At 43.0% G+C, this 24,249-nt stretch overlaps 1 protein-coding gene across 1 annotated transcript in view; it reads right to left on the bottom strand.

Moving 5' to 3' along the window:
• DOK5 (docking protein 5) overlaps positions 1-24,249 on the bottom strand; it is a 349,205-nt gene that overhangs the window by 246,930 nt on the left and 78,026 nt on the right. The window contains exon 2 of the mRNA XM_082745606.1: positions 8,349-8,425. Within this exon, the coding sequence (XP_082601732.1) occupies positions 8,349-8,425 (77 nt within the window). The remainder of the gene's footprint in view (positions 1-8,348; positions 8,426-24,249) is intronic.

The following is a 24,249-nucleotide window of genomic DNA, read 5'->3' as shown; positions in this document are numbered from 1 at the left end:
CAAATCCATGGGTGGCCCTATCCTTGCTGATGGCAGACTTCCAAACTCAAAGAAATCCATATGTGGCACCATGCCTTGTCACTAGTGCCCTTAAGCGAAAGAAAATTTAGAGTGGTGGCATTTTTTGACAGTCTCTGAAATGTCTGATTTCACACATTTTAAAAAACGAGTCAGTCACAGTGGACTCCGAGTTGGCAAATAATTATATGGTAACTGTTGCTAGTCCTGATAAATATGACAACTTCCATTATACAGATCATCCTTGACTGAGAGCTGTGTGTAGTAAGATTGCAGCTATTTTTGTTAATTTCATATTTAGAAAAAGTCAAATATAAGGCCCAGATGTGCCTTTGGATATTATAGATTTCCCTGAAATTGTAAAACTCTCTTCTTCCTCAAATGCCTATCTTCTCCGGATGGGCAGGATATTACAGGAGATCTGATCAGAGTTGAAAGATTAGGTCTTTGACACAACCATCTCTTCTTATTGTTGCTGTTAAGATTTTATTTATTTATTTATTTATTTGAGGGAGGGAGAGAGCATGAGCAGAGGGAGAGGCACTGAGCAGGAAGCCCGACATGGGGCTGCATCCCAAGACCCCAAGATCATGACCTGAGCTAAAGGCAGACGCTTACCCGACTGAGCCACCCAAGGGCCCCCCAACGATCTCTTCTTAGTCACACTGCATTAATCCACTGATGGGCTGTCACTGCGAGCTCCGTGAATCCTTGGAGGATGGAACATGTAAACCGGAAGATGTAAATACACCCGAGAAAGAGCAATTTCATTTCACATGACCCTCAACATACTAGAAGGGCAATTTCTGAGTGCCTGAAAGTATTTCATCTTCCACCCCAATTCTGACTCTATTGGGTGAAGAGTTATTAGAATTTGCTCCCCTCAAGGAGGAGACTCTAACTGCAAGTCAACAGCACCCAATTTTGTTCTCAGTGGCCACAGAAGAGGGGAAAAGATCGTGTTTCCCCAAACATCCTAAATTTGGCAGCAGGAAACCAAATTCTGAAACAAACCTTGACAATGACCTTTCTGAACACAAATGCCTGATGGGTGGGGTGTGGGACTAGTTAAGGTCTTTTTTTTTTTTTTTTAAGATTTTATTTATTTATTTGACAGAGATCACAACTAGGCAGAGAGGCAGGCAGAGAGAGAGGAGGAAGCAGGCTCCCTGCTGAGCAGAGAGCCCGATGTGGGGCTTGATCCCAGGACTCCGGGATCATGACCTGAGCCGAAGGCAGAGGCTTTAACCCATTGAGCCACCCAGGCGCCCCTAGTTAAGGTCTTTATTGAAAGGTCTTTAAAAGCTCGAGAATATGAATTATTTTCCTCTTCTGAATATTTCCCCTTCTCCTTTAATAAAAGAATAATGAAAAGCAATGAATGGAATGCCCCCTGGGAAACAACAACAACAACAATCCTGCAGAAACTAACCAAAACTTCACTCCTATGCCCAACTGCAACCTCCATTCTCAGAGGAAATGACTGTTCTAATTTGATACATTTAAATTTTCTTAAAAAATGAAAATAGTATTTGTGTGTGTGTGTGCATTTTTATAACTGGGGAATTTTACTATCCTACTGCTATTCATCTTGATGCTTTCAGGCAACTATGTAACAGATGTATTCTTAAAGCTCACTGTTGTGAACTGGTATGCTGTAATTGTTTTAAAACTAATACCTTCCTGAAAGATATTAGGTACTTTGTAAACCTTGCAGCTTCCACCTGCAGACATACCCAGTTCTGACCGTAGGCCACACTTCCAGCGCCCCTCCCCGGGTCCAACCTGCTATCCTGCCTCTGTGAGGGTTCACAGTGGCCTCCTCACTGGTCTCCCAGCTCTGACCCTCCCCTCCACGCAGTCCGATCCCCACTCAGCAGCCTGAGTGATCTGATTAAAACACCAGGCACACCGTGTCACTTCTCGGCTCAGAACCCTCCTCTTGTTCTCACCTCACCCCAAATTTTCTATTTTTTTTCTCTTTTCTTTTTTGAGGAACCTCCACACCTTTTTCCAAAGTGGCTGCACCAATGTGCCTTCCCACCAACAGTGTAAGAGGGTTCCCCTTTCTCCACAACTTTTCCTACACTTGCTGTTTCTTGCCTCATCGATTTTTGCCATTCGAATTGGTGGAAGGTGGTATCTCAGTGTGGTTTTGATTTGAATCTCCCTGATGGCTCATGAGGATGAACACTTTTCCATGTGTGTCTATTAGCAATTTGTATGTCCTCTTTGGAGAAGGGTCTGCTCATGTCTTCTGCCCATTTTTTGACTTAATTATCTGTGTTTCGGGTGTTGAGTTGAGAAGTTCTTTATAGATCGCGGATATTACCCCTTCATCTGTAAGTGTTATTTGCAAATATCTTCTCCCATTCCATGCGCTGCCTCTTTGTTTGGAACAAATAATCTTGAATTTTGTTTGGAACCAGAAAAGACCTCTGAATCGCAAAGGAAATGTTGAAAAAGACAAACAAAGCTGGGAGGCAACACGTTGCCTGATTTCAAGCTCTATTACAAAGCTGTCCTCATCAAGACAGCATGGTACTGGCACAAAAACAGACACATACACCAGTGGAACCGAATAGAGAGCCCAGATATGGACCCACAACTTTATGGTCAACTAATCCTCAACAAAGCAGGAAAAAAATATCCAATGGAAAAAAGACAATCTCTTCAATAAATGGTGCTGGGAGAACTACAGAGCCACGTGTCGAAGAATAAAACCCGACCACTCTCTTACACCATAGATAAACTCTAAATGGATGGAAGACATCAACGTGGGATAGGAATCCATCCAAATCCTGGAGAAGAACATAAGCCGTAACCTCTTCAACATGGGCCAGAGCAACTTCTTTCAAAACACGTCTCCAAAGGCAGGGGAAACAAAAACGAAAAGGGACTTCTGGGACTTCATCAAGAGAAGAAGCTTCTGTACAGCAAGGGGAACAGTCAACAAAATATTTTAAAACCAGGGTGAGCCTGAGAAAAATTTCTGGTATCAGAGCATGTAAAGAATGGTTGCTGGTGAGGGACCCCAGCTGTGCTGAGTGTAGACAATTACACCAAATGATGCAGTTGGAGTCCTGGCCTGGGGAGGACGCTGACAAATGTCACAACTGGAGTCGTTTCTGGTATCTATTTCCTCAATTCACCCATCACCAGATGACTGGGCCAAAAAATAAGCCAGAAAAAAAAATCAAGTGGTAAATAAGCATAAGCAGGGGCGCCGGGGTGGCTCAGTGGGTTAAAGCCTCTGCCTTCGGCTCAGGTCATGATCTCAGGGTCCTGGGATGGAGCCCCTGCATTGGGCTCTCTGCTCAGCAGGGAGCCTGCTTCCTCCTCTCTCTCTGCCTGCCTCTCTGCCTACTTGTGATCTCTGTCTGTCAAATAAATAAATAAAAATCTTTAAAAAACAACAAAAAAGCATAAGCAATGAAGGCAAGAGGGGTCGGCAGAGGCCTGAGTGCGTGGCTGCCACAGCTCAGCGCCACTGTGACTTTGAACCCTGGGGCATTCACGGAGGTTCCCCCAGCCGGCCATGAGGGCTGTTGGTGGGGCCACGCTCATCAGCTACTGCTTCCACCCCAGTCCTGTCAAGCTGGGAAGACACTGTCAAGCCTTCACATCACCCATTTCAAACCAAACTCACTGTCAAATCCAGGCTGTGCAATTAAATATAATTAGGAGCAGCCCAGCCCCAAGCTATTCCCATGACTCCAATGTCAGCCTCGACAAATGCCATTGCATTCGTCAGGGTGACTGTGTGGTGAAGGCAGCTTCAGCTCTGCGACCAGAGCACACACCCACAGGCACACACACACACACACACACACTCACATACCCATATACACACCTTCATATATGCCGACACATAAACACAACCACACACAGGTATACTCACACACAGGGGCACAGGCACACATATACACACGAGGGCACACACAGGAAGACACACACAGTGGTACAAACACACACAGTCACACACAGGCACATACACATACCCACAGAAGCACAAGCCCATACACACTCATACACACACATACACAAAGAGGCACACACGGGTGCGTACACACTCACACACAGGCACACACAGGTACACACAGACACACATTCACACAGGCACACCCATGCCACATACACACACATACAGGCACACACAGAAGTACATACACACATGGACACTCAAACATGTACACATACACACTCAACACTGGCACACCTCTCACTATTTCTCCAAGGGCATCTTTCCAAGTGTGAAACCCACCATTTACGTTATTTGAATGATCTAATGCTCCCGCCGGGGACCTGAGAACCCATTCTTGGGACGGCACAGCGGCGGCAGGGGGACGGAGGGCAAAATCAGCTTAAAATGTCCTTCACTGGAGAGACCGCGGAGGACAGCTTTCCTCGACAGGCAAGTGCTGTGTCCTGAGGCGCGCCGGACGGCCCTCCCCGTCGAGGGATCCCCGGTGGGCTCCGGAATTTCACCCAGCTTGGCGACTCACTGCTGGCGGGAATTCAGACACCTCTCTTCATCTCTTTCTGACAGTTTTCCCGCTTCTCAATGTTCTCGTCTTGACAGATCTCCACAGTTTTTGGAAGGATTATTCCAAAGAGAATTACTTCACCTTTCCTAGAAGCCTATGTGTCAGTCACTGTGCTGGGTGTCCCGGAGACTTTATTCTTTCGAATTCTCACCGCAATCCCATGAGGCACATATTGCTCCAGTTCCCATTTTACAGACAAAACCATAAGCAACAGAAAGGAAGAAATAAGTGTCCCAGACTCCCGCAGCTGGTAGGTGATAGGGCTGAGGTAGGACTCCAGACCCAAAGTTTCTCCTCATCCCACTCTTCACCACAGCATGCAACACGGTGCCCAAGCTTGACAAAGGAGAGTTGTTGTTGTTGTTAGTATTGTTATTCCCTAGAATTTATTTTCTCTGCCTGCCTCACCCACTAATGAAATAACTCTGCCTAAATGCAATGGGCTCTTCCTATTTTTAGTGGAATCTGGGTTAATCAGGATCTTTGTTGCTAGTCAGTGCATTCGAGTATTTTTAAATGACTTATTATAAATATTCCCAAGCAGAATATTTGCTCAAGGCATATTTTCATAAAGCCGCACCTCTCCGCATTGGCCCTGCTGCCCAGCCAGTGGGCCCCAGAAGTGTAACAGATCTGGGCTCCCCAGAACCATCTCGCTTCCCAGTTCTCACAGCCAACCTGAACCACTCGACTGAACCCTTTTCCATACTCTGAAAATAATTTTATAAATCATTTATCCTTGAGAAGTGTTGACTCTGATGGAGTCTTTAAAAGGTCACATGGTTTTAAAACCCAAGCTCTCAAGTTTGGACGCTACTGATCGTTCTCATTCCTGGCCCCCCTCCCCATCAGAAGCCCAGAGCGCACTCTGTCGTCCCCATCCCCACAGCTGGGACAACCAAAAAGGACTCCAGATACTGCTGAGTGTTCTTGGGGTCGGGGTGAGGGGCAAACCTCTCCCTGGTTGAAAATCACTGACCCATAGCAACCTTTTGAAGTGATTATTTATATGACCCTCTATGGGATGCCTGATCAACTGTGGTCCTGGTGTTTCCCACGGTGCTGGGTAGGGCTGAGGATGAGGGACAGTGCCATGTAGCACCACATCTGATTTTGGACCCAGTGCCTGCATTTATAAGTTAGTATATATAGTATATAGTACATAAAATTTATACTGCCTAGCGTCTAGTTCTATACTACTCTACCTGAAGACCTACTCTTTTTGAACTGATATGATACCAAGTTTATCTTCAACATATTAATATTTAGTGAAGGCTTCCAATAAGCCAGGTGCAGTCAAAGGTTTGACATACCTTGTCTTAACCCATCTTTGCTCTGAAGGTGTCTCAGGGACCACCGTCTCCACCGCAGAGATGAGGAGGGTGAGGTTTAGACTCGGTAACTTGCACAAAGCCACACAGATGGGACAGGGCTGACCCTGCCCTTAACCCTCAAGGCCCTCTGTCTCCAAGGCCAGTGTTAAGTATAATGCCATGCCTCTTAGTCATGATGTAACTTAGCCATGAGTTCAACTCCATAGATAGAGGGGACCATAGATAGATGGTGGAAGTCACCACTTTGAAGATTTTTTTTTTCCTTAAATAAGCAGTTATTGGGCCCTTACTGTGTGCCCACAAGCCTCCAGGTCCTAGAAGTACACGAGTGGGAGCACAAACAGATACTCACATTATGGTGCAGAATCTACTTTACATCATCAATCCTGACGACAGTGTTCCCCAATTCTGCCTCAATTTTGCAAAGCTCTAATTGCTGCCCCCACAAGTATGAAGTCATGACTATATCTCACCTTTGTGCCTATTGCCATTAGGATCCTGAAAGTGTGCATAGTATCATTTAATTTAAAGATTGTACAAGAGGCTAAAGAAAATCTTGCCCAAGCAGCATCACGTAAACCTTAGAAAATGGTCCTCCTCAACCTTGAGTGCCAGCTTCATGCAATTCCTTATTTGCCACAAGATTTTTTTTCCCTTTCATGTTCAATCTCCAGCTTCAGCTCTAGATAGGGACGTCACGGCCTTCTCAATGTTGATGGATGTGCAGAACTTTCTTTTTTTGCCTGAGATTCACTCGGGCACAGAAGTCTGGGGAAAACCAGAACATTTTGTGCATAGAGAATAGGACCTCATTCTTTTGCAGGTAAAACTCCTCTGGTATCAATGGTAGGTGGAGAACAGAGTTAAACCGCGGTAACAAATTCCAAGTAATTACTTAGCCAACGGCATAGAGTGGGAGTGACTAAATTCTGGTGCTTGAGTGCCAGTAAAAGAAGGAGTTACCATTTGTCTATCCAGGGGCAAGTCTGCCAAGAAATAAGAAAGGGGGAGAAAGGGAGAGCCAGGAAAGGAAGGAGGCAGAGGGAGAGAGAGAGAGGAGGAAAGAGAGAGAGCTCCATCTGAGGTCCCTGGGAATGGAGTGAACAGATTGCTAGCATATGAAAGAGAAAGTCAGCTAGATGGCTTTAAAAAGCTTTGTCAACAGATTCAAACCTGTTTAGGGACTCTGAGGTGGTAAAAGGGGGGGCGGGGGGTGATGCCCTAGCCACATTTGGAGAAAATCTGTATTTGTGTATTTATTGCCGCAGGAACTCAAATGTCGTTTTACGGTAGTTCCTAACATTTACAGACAGAGCAGAAGTGTGAACAGTGGGGTGGCAATTTGTTTCTCCCTCATAGGCTACAACTCAATTTGGGGGGGGGGAATTTCTGCTTTCAAGAGGAACTAGATTACATTCCCAATGGCCGCTCTAGGCAAGTTGGATCGTCTGCAGTGAACACCTCGTATGCCACTTGGCAAGTGGCTGGGAACACGGCTATGGCATCCCTTCTTCTCAGTGTTTTCTGAATCTACTAACTTCATGTTAATGTGTTTTTATTTTATTTTATTTTTGGTCAAGTAAGTTAGGAAATTTGTCTGTACTATTTGCCTCTGGAAAGTCACAATGCATGATAGTATATTAAAGGCTCTGAAAAGTCCTGCAATAAACAGCAGTTTGACTTTTATTAAGGTTTACCCAAATCTGTTTGAACAGAAAATATATTCCTGATGACCCATTTTGTTACACTGTATGGCTGGCTAGTGTTCTAGAAGCATCTTAGGAAATTGTGAGCTATAGGATTTGTTCTGCTTTCTGGTCGCAACTAGTTGTATTCATACAAACCAAACAGACCTACATACATTAACCAGTAATCATTAAGCTGCTTTAAATGGGTTATAGTAGGGAAATGAGTTAGTCACGTAAAATGTTAGTTGCCAAATCATAGTGGTTACAACTTATTGAGTACTCATGATGCACTGGAAATGGACACCTCAAGTGTTTCATCTGACCCTAAAGATCACAGTAAGAAATAGATAGCTTAGCCCCATTTTACAGATGAAGAAATGAAGGCTCTGTGAATTTAAGAAACTTACCTGCAGTCGTGTGGCTAGAATAGGGTAGATTTCAGATTTGAATTCAGATCCCAATTCAGATCATTAGCCTGCAACTAACTGCCTTGCCCCTTTCTCTTCTAGTATAGCCACATCTAGTACAGCTACTCAAATAAGTAAGTCACAGACATGAAAATACAGCAGGGACATGAAAATACACTGCATGGGACAGATGGGGACTACACTGACCGTGGTGAGCAGTGAGTAATGTATAATGCTGTCAAATCGCTATGTTGTACACCTGAACCTAATGTAACATCGTATATTAATTACACTTAAATTAAAAAAGAATAAAAAAAAATTTTTTTAAAGAAGCACGAATGAAAAAGCACTTACTTTTGTTGAGTTTTGCTCACGTGTTCTCTTCCAGAAGGCCCGCACCCTGCAATTCCCCTTTTGTATGGATTCCGCACCTGGAAGGAGAAGTGGCTTTACATGGAGTGTTCGCTGGTCCGCCCAAGGTCAGGAGCTCACGTTGTTTCCACTGCATCACAAAATCTCAACCAAAGTTACTCTGGGGAGTAGGATTAAAATCTAGACCTAAACTTCAATATTTAATTAGGAAAAAATAAAACCGTGATTTCATAATCATAGCCCAAATCCATGTAATATGCTACTGGAGTTAATGAAATCGATTGTTTAGGCCATAATTATACATACCTTTGAATAACTTAATTCTAAACTTTAAGAAATGTTTCTAAAATTTGTTTCCTAAAGAGATTAACTCAAACCGTCCCTGGGTCTGTAAATACACGGATGAAAGCAAGGATTTTAAGGGTCTACTTCCCATCCCCCTCACCTCCCACCCCCGCCAACTGATGAGGGTGTTGGATAGATTTTTTCAATTACCTAAAAAAATGAGGTAAGGTCTGGTCAACACAGTGATCACTACCTTGAAAGGGGAGACCAACTTTCTAGTAAGAGGCAAAACCTAGAGAAGGAACCCTTACAACAACCATAAATAAAGCTATCTAGGCACAATGTAATAGAATTTACTTCACATTATAACACTAGACACCTATCAATCACTCATCATCTTGGATGTTGTATAAGAAAATTGTAAATCCAACTCTGCCCTTTGGGAGATGATGCTATAGGAAAGATCTTCCTGCAGAACATGGCCCCTGGTGTGGAATAAACAAATAAATCAATTATCATCCAAGAAATATGTTATTTTCGCTACTTAGAATCCCTTTTTTCTGGCAAAAGCACATTGGATCTGCCTTACAAGTGAGCACTTTCCCTGCTGGGGAGAGTGCCTTGCCTTTCCTGATTAAGGGATGGGCCTATGAGGCAACTTAAGCTCATTAAACTTTTTTTCCTTTGAGTATAGAATCCTAAAGAAAAGGATTCAGAAACAAAACAAAACAAAACAAACAAGCATAGCTGATTAACTTCACTGGTGGCATCCTCAAGTAAGAGCCCATCAGTTCTGGCTATGACTCCCCTCCCCCCATGAAGTTTATTCCTTCTTGTTTTTTGTTTTTTTGTTTTTCCCAAACCTGTTTCTAGAGCTTCTCCTTGGAACCTGTTAGGTCCCTTCTTGCCTTCAATGAATTGGTTTTTTTATGCTTAAGACTATAAGGTATACATTCTGTTACCTACAAGCAAGGACCTGTAACTTGCATAGTTCCAGATGAGGAACGTCATAAAGGTATGATAACGAACTTGACAAGAGAACAGAGAGTGAAACCAAACAAAGATGTCTCCATAATCATTCCAAAGGACATCATGGTGTGCCCACAGTTAAAAAGACAGGCAGGTACATTAACTGAACAAGGAAGAGTTAAGTCATAAGTTCTACCTTCCTTTGGAGATGTAAGGGTCCTAGGAGTTTGCTTTATGTGTGGTGAAATTTCAAGAAGGGAATGTTTACAGAGAAGGAAGCAGAGACACACAGGAAGGTAAGGGAGGACCCTGAGTCTTCTTTTTGTAATATTTCCATTTTTTATATTTATGTTGAAGTACATGTAAAAATATTAGAACAGAAACTGTTAAAGTAAGTAGAAGTCCACCTCTCTTTTAACTACTTCCTGGTATGAGTTTTCCGGGGCTGCCACAGCAGAGGGTCACAGACGAGATGGTTTCCACAAGAGAAATTTATTTTCTTACAGTTACAGAGAAACTAGAAGTCCAAGATTCAGGTGCTGGCAGGGCTGGGCTCTTCTAGGGCCATGAGAGAAGAGTCTGCTCTGGGCCTGTCTTCTTGGCTTGGAGATGGCCATCTCCTTCCTGTGTCTTTACAATGCCTTCTCTCTCTTTTATCGTGTGTAGTACATCCAAATCTCAGACTCTTGCAAGGAGAGCAGTCATGTTGGATAACGGGTCACTCAAGCGATGTCATTTTAACTTAATTACCTCCTCAAAGACCCCTTTCCAAACATGGTCACTTTCTGAGGTACTGGGGGTTAGGACTTCAACACACGATAATGGGGGCATAATTCTGCCCATAACCTACATGTCCCCCACTGCCCACCCATGTTCTCTAAAGGTCACCCTGTTCTGCAAGTTTGTTCCTTTCCATGTAATAATTTTATGTGTGTATATACACACATGCATGGTTTTTGAAGAAATTATACAAAGAGAACCAGGCAATACACATTTTCTGCATCTTTGCCTTTTCACCCAAAGCTCTATTTTGGAGATTTTTTTTTTCCATCCAAACCCATGCAGACTGACATTATCCTTCTTGAAGGTGTGATCCTCTTGACTCCACCCTTGTGAAAAGTCTGGATCCAGCACACATCCTTCTTTGTTTTCCAACAAAGGGATAGAGCAGTGAGGTTTCTTTGAGTGTAAGTAAGAAGAAATTACTCTAGCAACCTAAGCAAAGAAACTGCATTCCAGGCTGCTGGAAACGTACTGACTTGCTCCTCTCGGGACGGAGGACACGGCGGAGCGGACTTCCCAAAGACTGAGGAAGCTCTGAAGGGTCAGGAAGCAAGCCCTGCTGCTGAGAGCCTGCAGAAGGTTCCGTCTGCTTAGTGAGCTGCTGCCAAAATGAATGAACTCGGATCCCACCCTCTGCAACACAGTGACACCCCACATGTGGCAATCGAGTGCTGAAATATTGCGGGTCCGAAAAGAGTTGCACCGTAAATGTACAGCACGTATCCAATTCCAAAGACTCCGTACAAGGAAAATAATGTAAAATTTTGCAAATAATTTTTATAATATTTACACGATGATATTTTGGAGATATGAAGTCAAATACGATATAGACTTAAAATTAGCTAGACCTGTTTCTTCTTACCTTGTTTTGGTAGCTATTAGAAAATTCAAAGTTATATGTGTGGCTTGCGATGATGACTTGAATTCGACTCTCTTGGGTCACTAGTCATTTCTTCTTTCATTGTTGAAAGGCCAAAATGCTGGTATCGAGTCTAGTTAGCCCAGCCTAGGTCACACGCCTGGCCTCTTGGCAGTACCCGTGTCATACAGATTTGTGGGCTCACTGCCTCTGTAGGGCGGCCCACATCTGGGAACAGTAATGCCTAGAAGGAAATTGAGATGGCCAGAAAGAAGAAATTGATGGTGGGTGGCAAAACTCTGCAAGTGCCCAACATTAGCGATTAATGCCCGACACATACTAGGCCCTTAAATTGTTTATGCTGGGGGGGAGGCATACGTAATGAGTGAACAAATATGGCGCACCTGTGGTTACTCTCGCCTCTCCCGGTGCTCTTCTTCACCAGGTCCCCACTTCCACCCTGGACCTAGAAGAAGCCACATTTCAAGTTCTAAACAACTCTACGGTGTTGCTTGCATGAACTACATATCTAGGGCTATTTCTCTGAGTTGCCATTTTTTGGAGAGATGCGCTCGTTTCTGTTATGACTCATCCACGTTGGCTTATGCATCCCACTTCCACTGAGCTCGTCACAAAGTCACTTCTGAGACCTCCTGCTTCTCTCTGCACACGCACGCCTGTAGGGATCGCATCCAGTCTCATAGCTTAAATATCAGACATCAGATGATATTTAGATTTAAATATCAGACGTGCTGATCACTTCCAAATTCATATCCCTAGGCCAGACCTCGCAAATTCGTGATGCTGCCAGATACCCAACTACCTACTTGGCATCTCCGCTGGGATAACGAATAGTCCCCTCCAACTCAACTGGTCCAAAATGGAAATGGAACCACTTCCTCCTGCAGCCTTCCATCTTTAGGGAAAGGACAGCTCTTGCCTTCAGTGGGTCAGGCCAAGAACTGGAGCTCTCCCTGGTTCCTCCTTCCTGAAGCAGTACACACAGAATCCAAAGGAACTCTTGTCAGCTCTGGGGTCAGACATAGTGAGTCCGATCACCTCTCGCCATCTCCGATGCCGCGCTTGGTCTGGGCACCCTCATTTCTCCAGAACTGCTGACACAGTTTCCTCGCTGGTCTTTCTCTTCACCTCCTGCCTGCTAACAGTGTCTTTCTGACCCAGTCTCCAGACTGGTTCTTTTTCTTTCTAGTTTACAGATACATGATTGCCAAATAACATCGCATTTGTTTTAGCTGTAGAACATGACTTGATACAAGAATGTATCACAAAATGGTCACCACAGTAAGTTTCATTGCACATCTACCCCCCCCCCACATAGTTACAATTTTTTCTTACAATAAGAACTTTTAAGATCTGCTCTCTTAGGGCGCCTGGGTGGCTCAGTCAGTTCAGTGTCCTCCTTCAGCTCATGATCCCAGGGTCCTGGGATCGAGTCTCACACTGGGCTCCCTGCTTAGCAAGGAGTCTGCTTCTCCCTCTATGTGTCCCCCCGGCCTATGATCTCTCTCTCATGCTCTCTGTCTCTCAATTAAATAAAATCTTTTTTTAAAAAATCTACTCTCTTAGGAACTTTCAAATGTACAATACAGTTATTTAACTATAGCCACCATGCTGTACATTAAATCTTCAGAACTTAATCACCTTAGAACTTTAACTTAGAACCTTTGAACTCTCTCAACCATTTCCCTACTCCCCACCTCCCATCCCTACCAACTACCGATCTGTCCTGCTTCTATGAGTTTGGTTTCTTAGATTCCATCACTAAGTGAGATCATACGGAATTTGACTTTCTCTGACTTATTTCATTGATTATAATGTCCGCAAGATCCGTCTGTATTGTCACAATTGGCAAGGTTTCTTTCTTTCTGTAGTTTAATAACATGTGAGATACATATCACACCTACTTTATCCATTATCTGTTGATGGACACTTACTTTGTTGTTCATGAAGTCCAAGTCTTAGTTATTGTAAGTAATGCTGCAATGATGTCAGAGCACAGATGCCTTTTTAAGAGAGTTTCCTTTTAGGTGATAAGTTATGCCATGTCACTTTTCTATTTATGCAAGGCACCCCATTTCACTCAAAGTAAAAGCCAAAGTGCTGACAATGGCCTTCAGTACCATAAACTGTCCAGTACCAGCTACGTCTTCCCCTCTGCCTTCCTTCCCTTCCCCCCCACTGGCTGTCGCCTCTACAGCCATACTGGCCTCCTTGTTACCTCTCAGACATGCCAGGTGCACGCCTTTCGCCATGTCTCTGGCTTAATTCCCTTCAAGTCACTGCTCATGTAGCCCCCTTTTCAAGAGGACCTCCCTAGCGACCATGTTTATTTATTTACATTTTAGAAAGATAGTCATTGACAAGGAGAATTTTTATGACGTCAGGTTGATTGAATAAAAGGAAGCAACAATGCTGTGTATTCATCAGAATCAATCGTTGTTCAAAATACACTCATGTGGGGCGCCTGGGTGGCTCAGTGGGTTAAGTCTCTGCTTCCGGCTCGGGTCATGATCCTGGGGTCCTGGGATCAAGTCCCGTGTCCGGCTCTCTGCGCAGCAGGGAGACTGTTTCTTTCTCTCTCTCTCTGCCTGCCTCTCTGCCTACTTGGGATCTCTGTCTGTCAAATAAATAAATAAAATCTTTAAAAAAAAATACACTCATGTGTAGGCATTGTAAAATAAAAAGTCTGCAGGATGAATATTTTTTAAAAAGGAATTAATTCCTAGGGGTTCTCATGCCAGCCGTCTTGGTCATATCAAATCTGCTTTACTCTTCTTTTTTCTTTTGCACTTCCCACTTCTGAACATACTACTTTGCTTACAATGACATACTAATTTATTTACCTATCTTACATATTGTTTTTTGCCTCACCTATCCTGTTCAAATGTAAACTCCATAAAGGGACTTTTTTCCCATTTTGTTCATTGATACATCCTACGTGTCTAGAGCAATGCCTCCCACGGAGTAAAGGTTCACTAATTATTTGCTGAATGAATGAGTGAATGACCCTAAAATCAAGGCCAGGAACTGACCCTCAAGGAGTCTACAATCTAGTATATTTGCCTTCCTGGAAACCAATCCCCTTATTAAAAAATTACCTTTTGGGAAAAATGAATTTCCATTCTCATCTAGAATGATCTGTTCTTTACTCATCACAAGAAAGGAACTGGTCAAGGTCGTTTGAAGGAGAAAATGGGAAATATATATTTATTTTGCCAAAAGGGGCTCGGTTTGCTGTTCTCAGCAACTTTCCCGCCAGCAGAAGCCTCAGCCCCTTCTCTATTTATGTTGCCATGTTAGAGCACCTGATCTTCGTAGGAACTAGATAATGACCTATAACGTTAGCGGGACTCCACTGCTGCATCTCTAACGTGGAGAAAATGTATTTGCATTTTGTGATGCTGAATGCTCACCCACTTCATGACCTTACCATCTGTTTCCATCTGTGGAATATTCCAAACGACCAAATAACATTAAAATCACCTAAAAGAGTTTCTTTATTAGTTATAAACTTTTACAATTCAATTTAAAAAGTTTATAGTCCTGAACGCTGTGAGAACTACCATTTTCTGGAGCACCGACCTGCTCTTTATCACTGGGGTCTGACAGCAGCTCTGACCTTTTCTAATATCTTTTACTGAAAGGAGAAGATTTGAGGAGTAGATAATAAATGACCAAGGCTTTATTGATATTATGATGTGTAATATTTAAAACTGGTTATGGTTATTAGACCACGGGAGACGATGCCTTCGTACATAATCATCTGTTCCCTGTAGGCCAGCTTCTTTCACTGATAAAACATCTTTTATGAGTTTTAAAACTTGCAGAGCCAATAAAACCCTGCAGGAACAAGCAAGGGTGCGTGCTGCTCAACATTTCATCAGAACTGTCAGCCCAGTTCAAAGGCTGGACAGGTTGGAGCTGCTGCTGATCTCAGAGAAGGGGAGTACAGCTGGGTGGGCAAGCTTCTGCAGCATTTTTCCCCTTGGAGGGGCAAAACTAATAACTCTGTGATCCCATGGAAGATTCAATTTCTCTTGGTTGCAATGAAGGGAGCACTAGTCCAAGGGTCTGTCCCTGGGCATCCTTGTTCATAGTCAAGAATCTTAACTAATGGAGGAAAAAGGGCATTTTTCCCTCCCTCTCCCAACAAACCACCCATCCGGTTGGTATCATCACCACTTCCAGCACTGATAAGCTTAAGTTCCTCTTAGACCTCTGAGAGCTAATGCCTTGGGTAAGGGGAGAGCTATCGGAAACCTCAACTGTCCACTGCCTCTACGTACTTCCTGCTCTACCCATGCCCTCACACCCTCATCCGGCTCTTCCTTTTCCATATAGCACCCGAGGCATAAATCAGATGCCAGAACCACTTTGGAAAATCTGACCACTAAGCTATTAGTTTTAACCATTTAACTACCACACCTTGTTAACACGGATTGATTTCAAGTAAGGGAAACGCTTCCCTTCTTATTGTTTGTCTAACTGTTTTGGACCTTTTTTATTCTTCCAAATGAATTTAATAACATGTTCAATGTGAAAAACCCTGTACAGTGTGATTCCAATGAACACGTCAATTCGTGGATTCACTTGGGAGAATTTGCCTCCTTACAATATTGAGTTTTCTCATTGACAAACATGATCCCTCTCCATTAAATTCACGCCGACAGAGCTATCAACTATCTCACTATACCCAACAATTTAAATCCTGTTATCACATCTTATAACAGACATTATTCAGACATATGCACTATGCGACGTGATAATAAAGTCAATACAGGAATTGTCAAAGAAATTTTTGCTACGCATATCCCTCACTACGCTGATAAGTTTCTGAGTGAGACAGGGGATCTGAATTGTTATAATCTATCTCCCTTTAAGCAACAGGAAAGGTGATTAGACAAGACATCTAGACCTCTTCAGCAGTAAAAAGCGGAATCGACATAAATAAATACAGCGTTTGGCAATCACTACTTTAAAATACAAGAAAATGTGTGACTAAGGAATGGTGGTTTTATCATATTATTTGACTATGATTCTAGATTCTACAAATGGCAAGGTTCTTGCAAAGTCATCCTGGTTGTTTTTCTAACATCACTGTAAATTCGTTTGTTACTCTTATTGGCTATTGGAATCACATCTGTTTATTTCCTGGAGCAGTAAATGTTTTGAATCTGTGCTGAAGAGAAATTTACATACAGCATCTCCAGAAAAGGTTTATTGGAGCAAATAATCTCTGAACTAGATCTCCAATTTCAGAATCTCATAGGAGTTGAGATTTATATCTGTAGTTCAATAAACAACGGCATTTTCATTTTGTTTGTTTATGAGCCTTGTTCACCCAAAATAAGAAAATATAAAATTTAATACCTGGATGATCCAAAATTTTTAGTAAATAAAAAAATAATCCATAAGTTCACCATTACGGAAAAAAAAGCAAGATGAAACAATATATGAATATAGACATAGTCATGCATTCACATTTAAAAATTTTATTATACTACATTATAAAAATCTGTATCACAAACACTGGTTTAAAGACTTGCTTTCCTTTTGCTTTTCTGAACTTTACACAAACAATGTCAGCTGTTCTAGTGCAAATGATGAGCGACAAATTACAGATAGGAAGACGAACAAATACACATACACAGAGGAAGAGAGAGAAGAGTATAGATTTGGGAAATATCTTACTAAAAACTGGGTTCAGTAGAAACATATCCTGTTGGTTCTGCTTCTCCGGAGAATGCTGACTGGTACAGGTACTGAAAAAAAAACAGGGCCTTCTGGGAACTTTAGTAGAAAAAAAGAGTCAAATGCAGATGTGAATGTGGAACACAAGACCCCACCCCCATTTATAGAAATACTGAAGCAAGCACAAACTTCTCCCAAAACACAGAATGACCATGTGGCATATAGGAGCTAATCTCATCTGTAACTTTATTTTTTAAGGTTTTATTTATTTATTTGACAGAGATCACAAGTAGGCAGAGAGGAAGGCAGAGAGAAAGAGAGAGAGAAGGGGAAGCAGGCTCCCCACAGAGCAGAGAGCCCGATGAGGGGCTCGATCCCAGGACCCTGAGACCATGACCTGAGCCGAAGGCAAAGGCTTAACCCACTGAGCCACACAGGTGTCCCTCACATAGGTGTACCTTAAGCAACACAGGGACTCCCAGTGACGTTGGGGTTACACGTATTCACATTTGCATTTTCAGAATGCATTAATCTTTCATCTCCTTCCGCCCACTCTGAAGTTACCCAAGATGGTGTCAGAAGGCAGCATTTTTAGAGGGTTTTTCTCTCTCCGATTTGTTGACCCCAAACCCTTGAGGAAGTGATCTCATCAACCTCGTCCAGGAAAGGACTTTAAAGTAGCTCTTCCACACTGTGAAAATATTTGCATTTGAACTGTTGACATTAATAAGCACTTTATGTCACCCTCCCCAGACCATTTGTTTATTCACGGGAATTATTCATCTACATTGGTCTCCTCAGTGATATTGCTGCTCCTTTGAACATGACTACTGGGCATCTGTTTCCAGAGCTCTTCCCTCAGCCTAGTTCACTGCCCCACCCAAGCAACACGTATTAAATCAACCCATTCTACCCAGGAGCGTATTTGGCTGCAAATATTCTGGCCACGGTTGTGAAGGAGAGATGCCCACATTTCCCAAACTCATTTCCACATTAACACCTCTGCCCTGGTTCCCTGTGCTTACAAGAATCTTCCCTCCGTGTGATTCACTGGGTCTTTCTATCACATCCGAGCTCTCTGCTCCAAGTCATGTGCTTACGGAGGTCTTCACATGCCCTGCGTCTGGAAGAGCTCCCCCAGCCCTGCCCTATCCCTGCAAGCTGTTTTATTTTCCTCCCTCTCATTCATGACTTCCTGAAATCATGTTGTTTATTTATTTGCATACATGTTTTATTGTCTTCTCCTACACTGCAAGGAAAACACTGTGAGGTCAGGGATTTAATATGGTTATTCAGCTGGGACACAGGGGGCAAGCAGTGAATGCTTACTGAATAAAGGCCAGATACCCGTATCACTGAAAGTTTGTTTGTCTGGCCTCTCTGGACAGATTGTGAATCTGAGAGCCACGCCCATGTACTGAACACCTACTATGTTGGGCACAGAACCAGGGGCTTTACACACATAGGTGCATATTTTTAATCTTCACAGGAACCGCAAGAGGTAGAAATATGAGTCACATTTCCCAGGTGAGAAAACTCAGACGGAAAGGAGAGGCAGCTAGAAGTAGCAGTGCCAGGATGTGAAGTCGAATCTACTGGCTCTGCCTCTGCATTCTTCGTATCAACACTCCTGCCCCCAACGACAAAACCCATCCTCTCCCCCAAAAAGCAGTTCCCTGTGAAAAATACCAAAATAATTTTGAACAAACCTCACATTGTTAAAAACCAGCATAACTGACGACATAATCTGTGAGCCCCACATGCAGAATGAGAACGGGGTCCCTTGCTAAAACATGAGGAAACATTTGAAGATGGTGACAACGGGGCAGTAATCATTTGGTAATGTTCCAGGCCCTTCTAAGAATGAGACCCATGTGACCATCCACATCGCACTCCCATGAAGACAGCCCCGGAAACACAAACGTATCCTTTCACGGTGATCAATTTGGGAGGGCTGATACTCTTATTAGTTGGGAATGTTCTTTAGAAATCCAGCAAGCATCCAGCTAGCAACGCTCTGCCCTGTGTTTTCTCCTTAGCACCATGGCCGTGTTGGCAAACACTCAGGAGGGATTTCAGGCACAGCCTTCTCATGGCAACTGGGCTCCTGCAAATTCCATTTGGTTTCCAGTTTGTAAGAGGCAGCAGGAACATTTGATTAGGATTCCTCAGGCCGGAGCAGGTGTCAAAATAATTTTCCAAACCAGGAAGTAAAGCTTCCTGACAAGCTGGCTCTCTTGGCTTCTGTGCTTATAGCTCTTGGCTGGTGAGGTGATCCCGGCCTGGGAATACGGAGGCTGTGGGCTCTTGGCATTGAAAGAAGGAATGTGAGCACATGGATTTACCTCGGCCCGTGGGTGCTCTTGCTCTCTTTACTGCCATTTTCAGCGCCCCCACTTCTAGAACTTTTTGCAGCTTCCCCACATGCAGGCTCAGATATCTCGACCACCATCTATGTGCTGCGGACACCTGCGGTGTAACTCGAAACTTGATTTCTCAGCGTTTGAAGACCCCCACCTGAATGTCCCCCGGGAACCGTGAAGCAAAAATGTATACCGAGCTCCCTTCTAACCTCGGTCCACAAAAGGTTCTGCATACACGTTTGTGGACTAGAACTGAAACCCAAAATGCCCACCTCTGCAGATTTTCCCATTTGTCTGTTCACAGGTACTTGTCCACCTCCAGTGAGCTACTGGAGCGGGCCGATTCTGACCCCCTCAAACATGTGTCAACCCCAAACCTGGAAACACGACCCCATTTGGAAAAAGGATCTTTGTGTATGTAATCACATTAAAGATCTCAAGATAAGATCATCCTGGATTAGGGTGGGCCCCGAGTCCAGTGACAGGTATCCTTCTAAGAGACAGAAAAGAAAAAGAGGACACACAGATACAGGGAAGGAGGCCTGGTGATGACACAGGCAGACCTTGGAAGGATGTGATCACAAACCAGGAAATGTCAGGAACCACCAAAAGCTGTAACAGACAAGGAAAGTTTCTGCCCTAGAGTCCTCGGATGGAGCGCTGCTCTGCTGATGTCTTTAGCTCAGATTTCTGGCCCCCACCACTGTGAGACAGTACATTGCTGTCGTGTCAAACCACCAAGTTTGCAGTAATCTGTCCTAGCAGCCCTAGGAAATCAAGATGGCCATGCTCTCTCAGGATGAGACCAACAGTAAAATCAGGAAGCAGATGCTGTACTGTCACAAGATTGCCAGAGCAAACTGAGCTCACCAAGTTAAATGTGAGAATCAGATAAACAACAAATAAACCACATGGAACATTCGTTTACTAAAAAACTATCTGTTCTTTGACATTCGGCGTTAACTGTATTTTTATTTGCTAAATCTATCGATCTGCGTTAGGAAGAAATGTGGTCAGAGGTCAAGTTCTGGAGTGGGGCACATGCTTAAATGAGAGTGGTCATGGAAGGCTTCTCTGATGAGGGGTCCTTGAACAGAGCACCGCATGAAATACAAGAGTGATTCCTGCCACCTTTAGGGCCATGGTCTCCCAGGCCCAGGAAACAGGAAGGCCAAAGCCATAAGGCAGGAATCTGCTGGCTAAATTTAGCTTTATTCAGTAATATGGACCACAAGATAGCAAATCTCATTCTCTTCTGAAATCCAGAATGTTCCTAAACTAAAAACAGGAAATCTGTGCTAAAGGATTCACCAAGCTATTGATCTCAGCTTTTAATGAGCTGGACTTAGATTATTTACATGTCAAGAAGGTCTGGTGTCCAAGTTTTATGATCCTCTTAAATAAACACAGGCAACCCAGCAAGTAATAAAACAACACAAGACAGGCTAGAGTTGCCATAAGAGGAAACGGTGGCGTATAATTAAAGCAGAGGCCAATATTTATGTGCTTTTTTTCCTCTGCAACAGATTCATTAGCAATATCTTAAGCTATTGTATGGACTTAAATTTCTTGTGCTCTTGGCATCCATTCAGAAAAGGAGGTTTTATTTAATTTTTAAAGGTTTTTCAAAATTACAGAACGCATGCACACCCACTCCAAACGCTTGCATAGAAATGTTCACAGCAGCATTATAATAATTATTATAATAGCCTACAAGTGGAAACTCCAAATGTAAAGTTGCTAAATTTAGTAAATAAAAACCTAAAATGTGTCGTTCCATTTGAATTTCAGATAAACAATAGATAATTTTTTTTTTTTTTTTTTAGTATATCCTAAATTATTTGGGACAAATTAAATTGGGCGTTCTGCATTAAACCTGGCAACCTTACCCAAATGTCCATTACCTGGTGAATGGATAAACAAGATGTATTCTAACCATACAACAGGATACTCTTTGGCCTTAGAAAGGAATCAAGTACTGATACATGCTACAGTGAATCAGGAACTGGCAGGAACAACCAAACGCTATAACAGACAAGGAAAGTTTCTGCCCTAGAGTCCTCAGACAGAGCTCTGCTCTGCTGACATCTTTAACTCAGACTTCTGGCCCCCACCACGTGAAAGGATACATTCCTGCTGTGTCAAACCACCAAGTTTGCAGTAATCTGTCCTGGCAGCCCTAGGAAATCAATATGGCCATGCTCTCTCAGGATGAGACCAACAGTAAAATCAGGAAGCAGATGAATCCTAAAAGCATTCTGCTAAGTGAGAGACACCAGACAAAGAAGACCATGGACGCATGAGATTCTGCTTACATGAAATGTCCAGAAAATAGACATTATGTAGAGACAGAAAGTAGATTAGTGTTTCCTTGGGAGTTGAGGGTAGGACTAGGAATACACTGTAATCAGACACAAGGCCTTATACTAGGATGATAACATGTCTTTGAACTGGATTAGGGTGATCATAACATAGATTTGTGAATTTACTAATAAATTAACGGTACACTTCAATGTTTGGGTTTTATGGTAAATCGTATCTCAATAATGTTAAAAAATATGTGCTCATTGCCACAAGTCAAATAATACAGACATATGTAAGAACACTGAACTTCTTTGTCCCCCTGGCTCTTTGAAGTAGACTTGGTGTCTCTCCTTCCACTCATTTAAGGCCCATACAAATAGCAAATATACTGGCATACCTTATACGTACTACTCTGCAACATCCATGCGTCATTTAAAAAATAACAGGCATACCTTCAGGTGAATCTACAGAATCTTCTAAATACTTGCATGATATTCCAAACAAAGACACCTTATAATGTCCTCATTGTTTAGTTTTTTGATGAAGATTTAGATTCATTCATTCTTTCTTCCTTTCCTTTCCTTTCTTTCTCTTTCTTCCTCTCTTTTTCTCTCTTACCTTCTTTCCTGCCTCCCTGCCTCCCTCTCTCCCTTTTCCTTCCTTCCTTCCTCTTTCTTTTTCTTCTTGCCCTTTCAAAGCATGCTTCAATAAGCCCTCTTGATCATACATTAGAGAGAGCCACTTAAAATTAGCAAAAGGTTTCAAAATGACTAAAGAATGTCAAGATACTGAAGCATCATAAAAGGTCAAACATTTTACCTCATGTTGATATTGTGCTCTTAGATTAATTTAGACTTCATATCAAATGATGAAAAGGTTAAATTATGCATCCACCATCCCAAACGTTTGTTCTTTATTTTAAACCCACAAATATGCATTTGTGGCCTACACACCAGACGAGGCATATTTCTCGAGTATAAGAGCCATGTACTGAGCAGGTTACAACTGAAGTTGTAGAATATGATGTTAGTGGGATTCTAGTCCTTTCCACAAGAGCTGGATACAGAGAAAAATCAAAGATTTTTTTGAAGTATGCAAATGTTTATCATCTCTCCGGACATACAAACAGAAAATCGCAGCCAATCTGGTAAGACCATGGTGAGAACTGAGTATCCTAATGGGGATCATCAAAGGCTTCTATGATGACTTCTGAGGTTGTTTTTTAAAGATTTTATTTATTTGAGGGAGAGAGAGAGAGAGAGAGTGCACAAGCAGAGGGAGGGGCAGAGGAGAGGGAGAAGCAGGCTCCCCACTGAGCAGGGAGCCTCATGTGGGGCTTGATCCCAGGACCCTGGGATCCTGACCTGAGCCCAAGTCAGATGCTTAACCCACTGAGCCACCCAGGTGCTCCCTGAGCTGAGCTTTTAAAGGCTTTAGCGTATGCAGTGGGAAGAAGGAGGAAGTACTCCAGGCAGAGGAAGCCAAATGGAAAAAAGGCTCAGAAGCCAGAAACACGCTAAAGGGCATGAGGCATGATAAGCAGATGAGCCTCTGGAGTCCGAACCATGAGGCAAAGAGGAGACAGGAGATGAACTAATCATTTGGGATGCATTCAGCTGCAAGTAAGAGAAAAATCTAACGAAGGAAGAACATGGGAATTTATTATTTCATTGAACAAGAAGTCTGAAGATAGGGTAGTTCCATGAAAGGGTAACTTGAAGTTCCAAAACTGTCTTCAAAGAGTCTGTTTCTCACTATCTTTCTGCATTGTCACACTCAGAATACTGGTCCTCAGACCTGAGACTTCTGGGTTCTTAAGCTGCCACAGTTTCAGGTATTTCTTCTTTCATATCTATACCCAGGGGAAAACAGGAAAACTTCTCTAAGCTGGTAAGCACCACCCAAGCAGGCTAACCCTGGGTCCGTGCGGTGGAATGGGTTATGCGCCGCTGCTTAAACCTAGTCACCCAGCAAAAGGAGCAAGATCATCCAATCACCGCTGGTTTGGGAGAGACGAGCTTTGCTTAGCTTCCCCTAATGGGCCTGGTTAACTGATGGAAGGAAGACGGTGTTCTGCTACTGAGGAACAAGGTGGCGAGTGGCTTTGCCACAGTGAAGTTAGAGATACAGCCAAGGGCTAAAAATAAAAGAGCTTGGATGTTGCCATACAGTTGTTTTCCTTATTGTCAGTATATGAATACTGTCTTTGCGGCATGTTGCTGTATTCATACAGACTAAACTATAGTGTGTCTCCTTGATAACTTTTGCCATCTCTCTAAACTGTATCGGTAACATTATTACACACCTAAACTCTATCTGTAACATTGCTTACTTGAGACTTTATTTTTTTTTTAAGACTTTATTTATTTCTTTTAGAGAGAGAGCACAAGTGGGAGGGGCAGAGGGAGAGGGAGAGACAATTCCAAGCAGTCTCTGCTGAGGGCAAGGCTTGATCTCACAACCCTGAGATCATGACCTGAGCTGAAATCAAGAGTCGGATGCTCAACCGACTGCGCCACCCAGGGGCCCCAAGACTTCTTTTTAAATTATCATGTGTGTGTTTTTTAAAGATTTTATTTATTTATTTGACAGTCAGAGATCACAAGTA

This window comes from Mustela nivalis, assembly GCF_964662115.1.
Source record: "Mustela nivalis genome assembly, chromosome: 8".
In the NCBI taxonomy this organism is placed as follows: domain Eukaryota; kingdom Metazoa; phylum Chordata; class Mammalia; order Carnivora; family Mustelidae; genus Mustela; species Mustela nivalis.
Note: the sequence above shows the minus strand (reverse complement) of the source record. Positions and strands in the feature narration are given on the sequence as shown.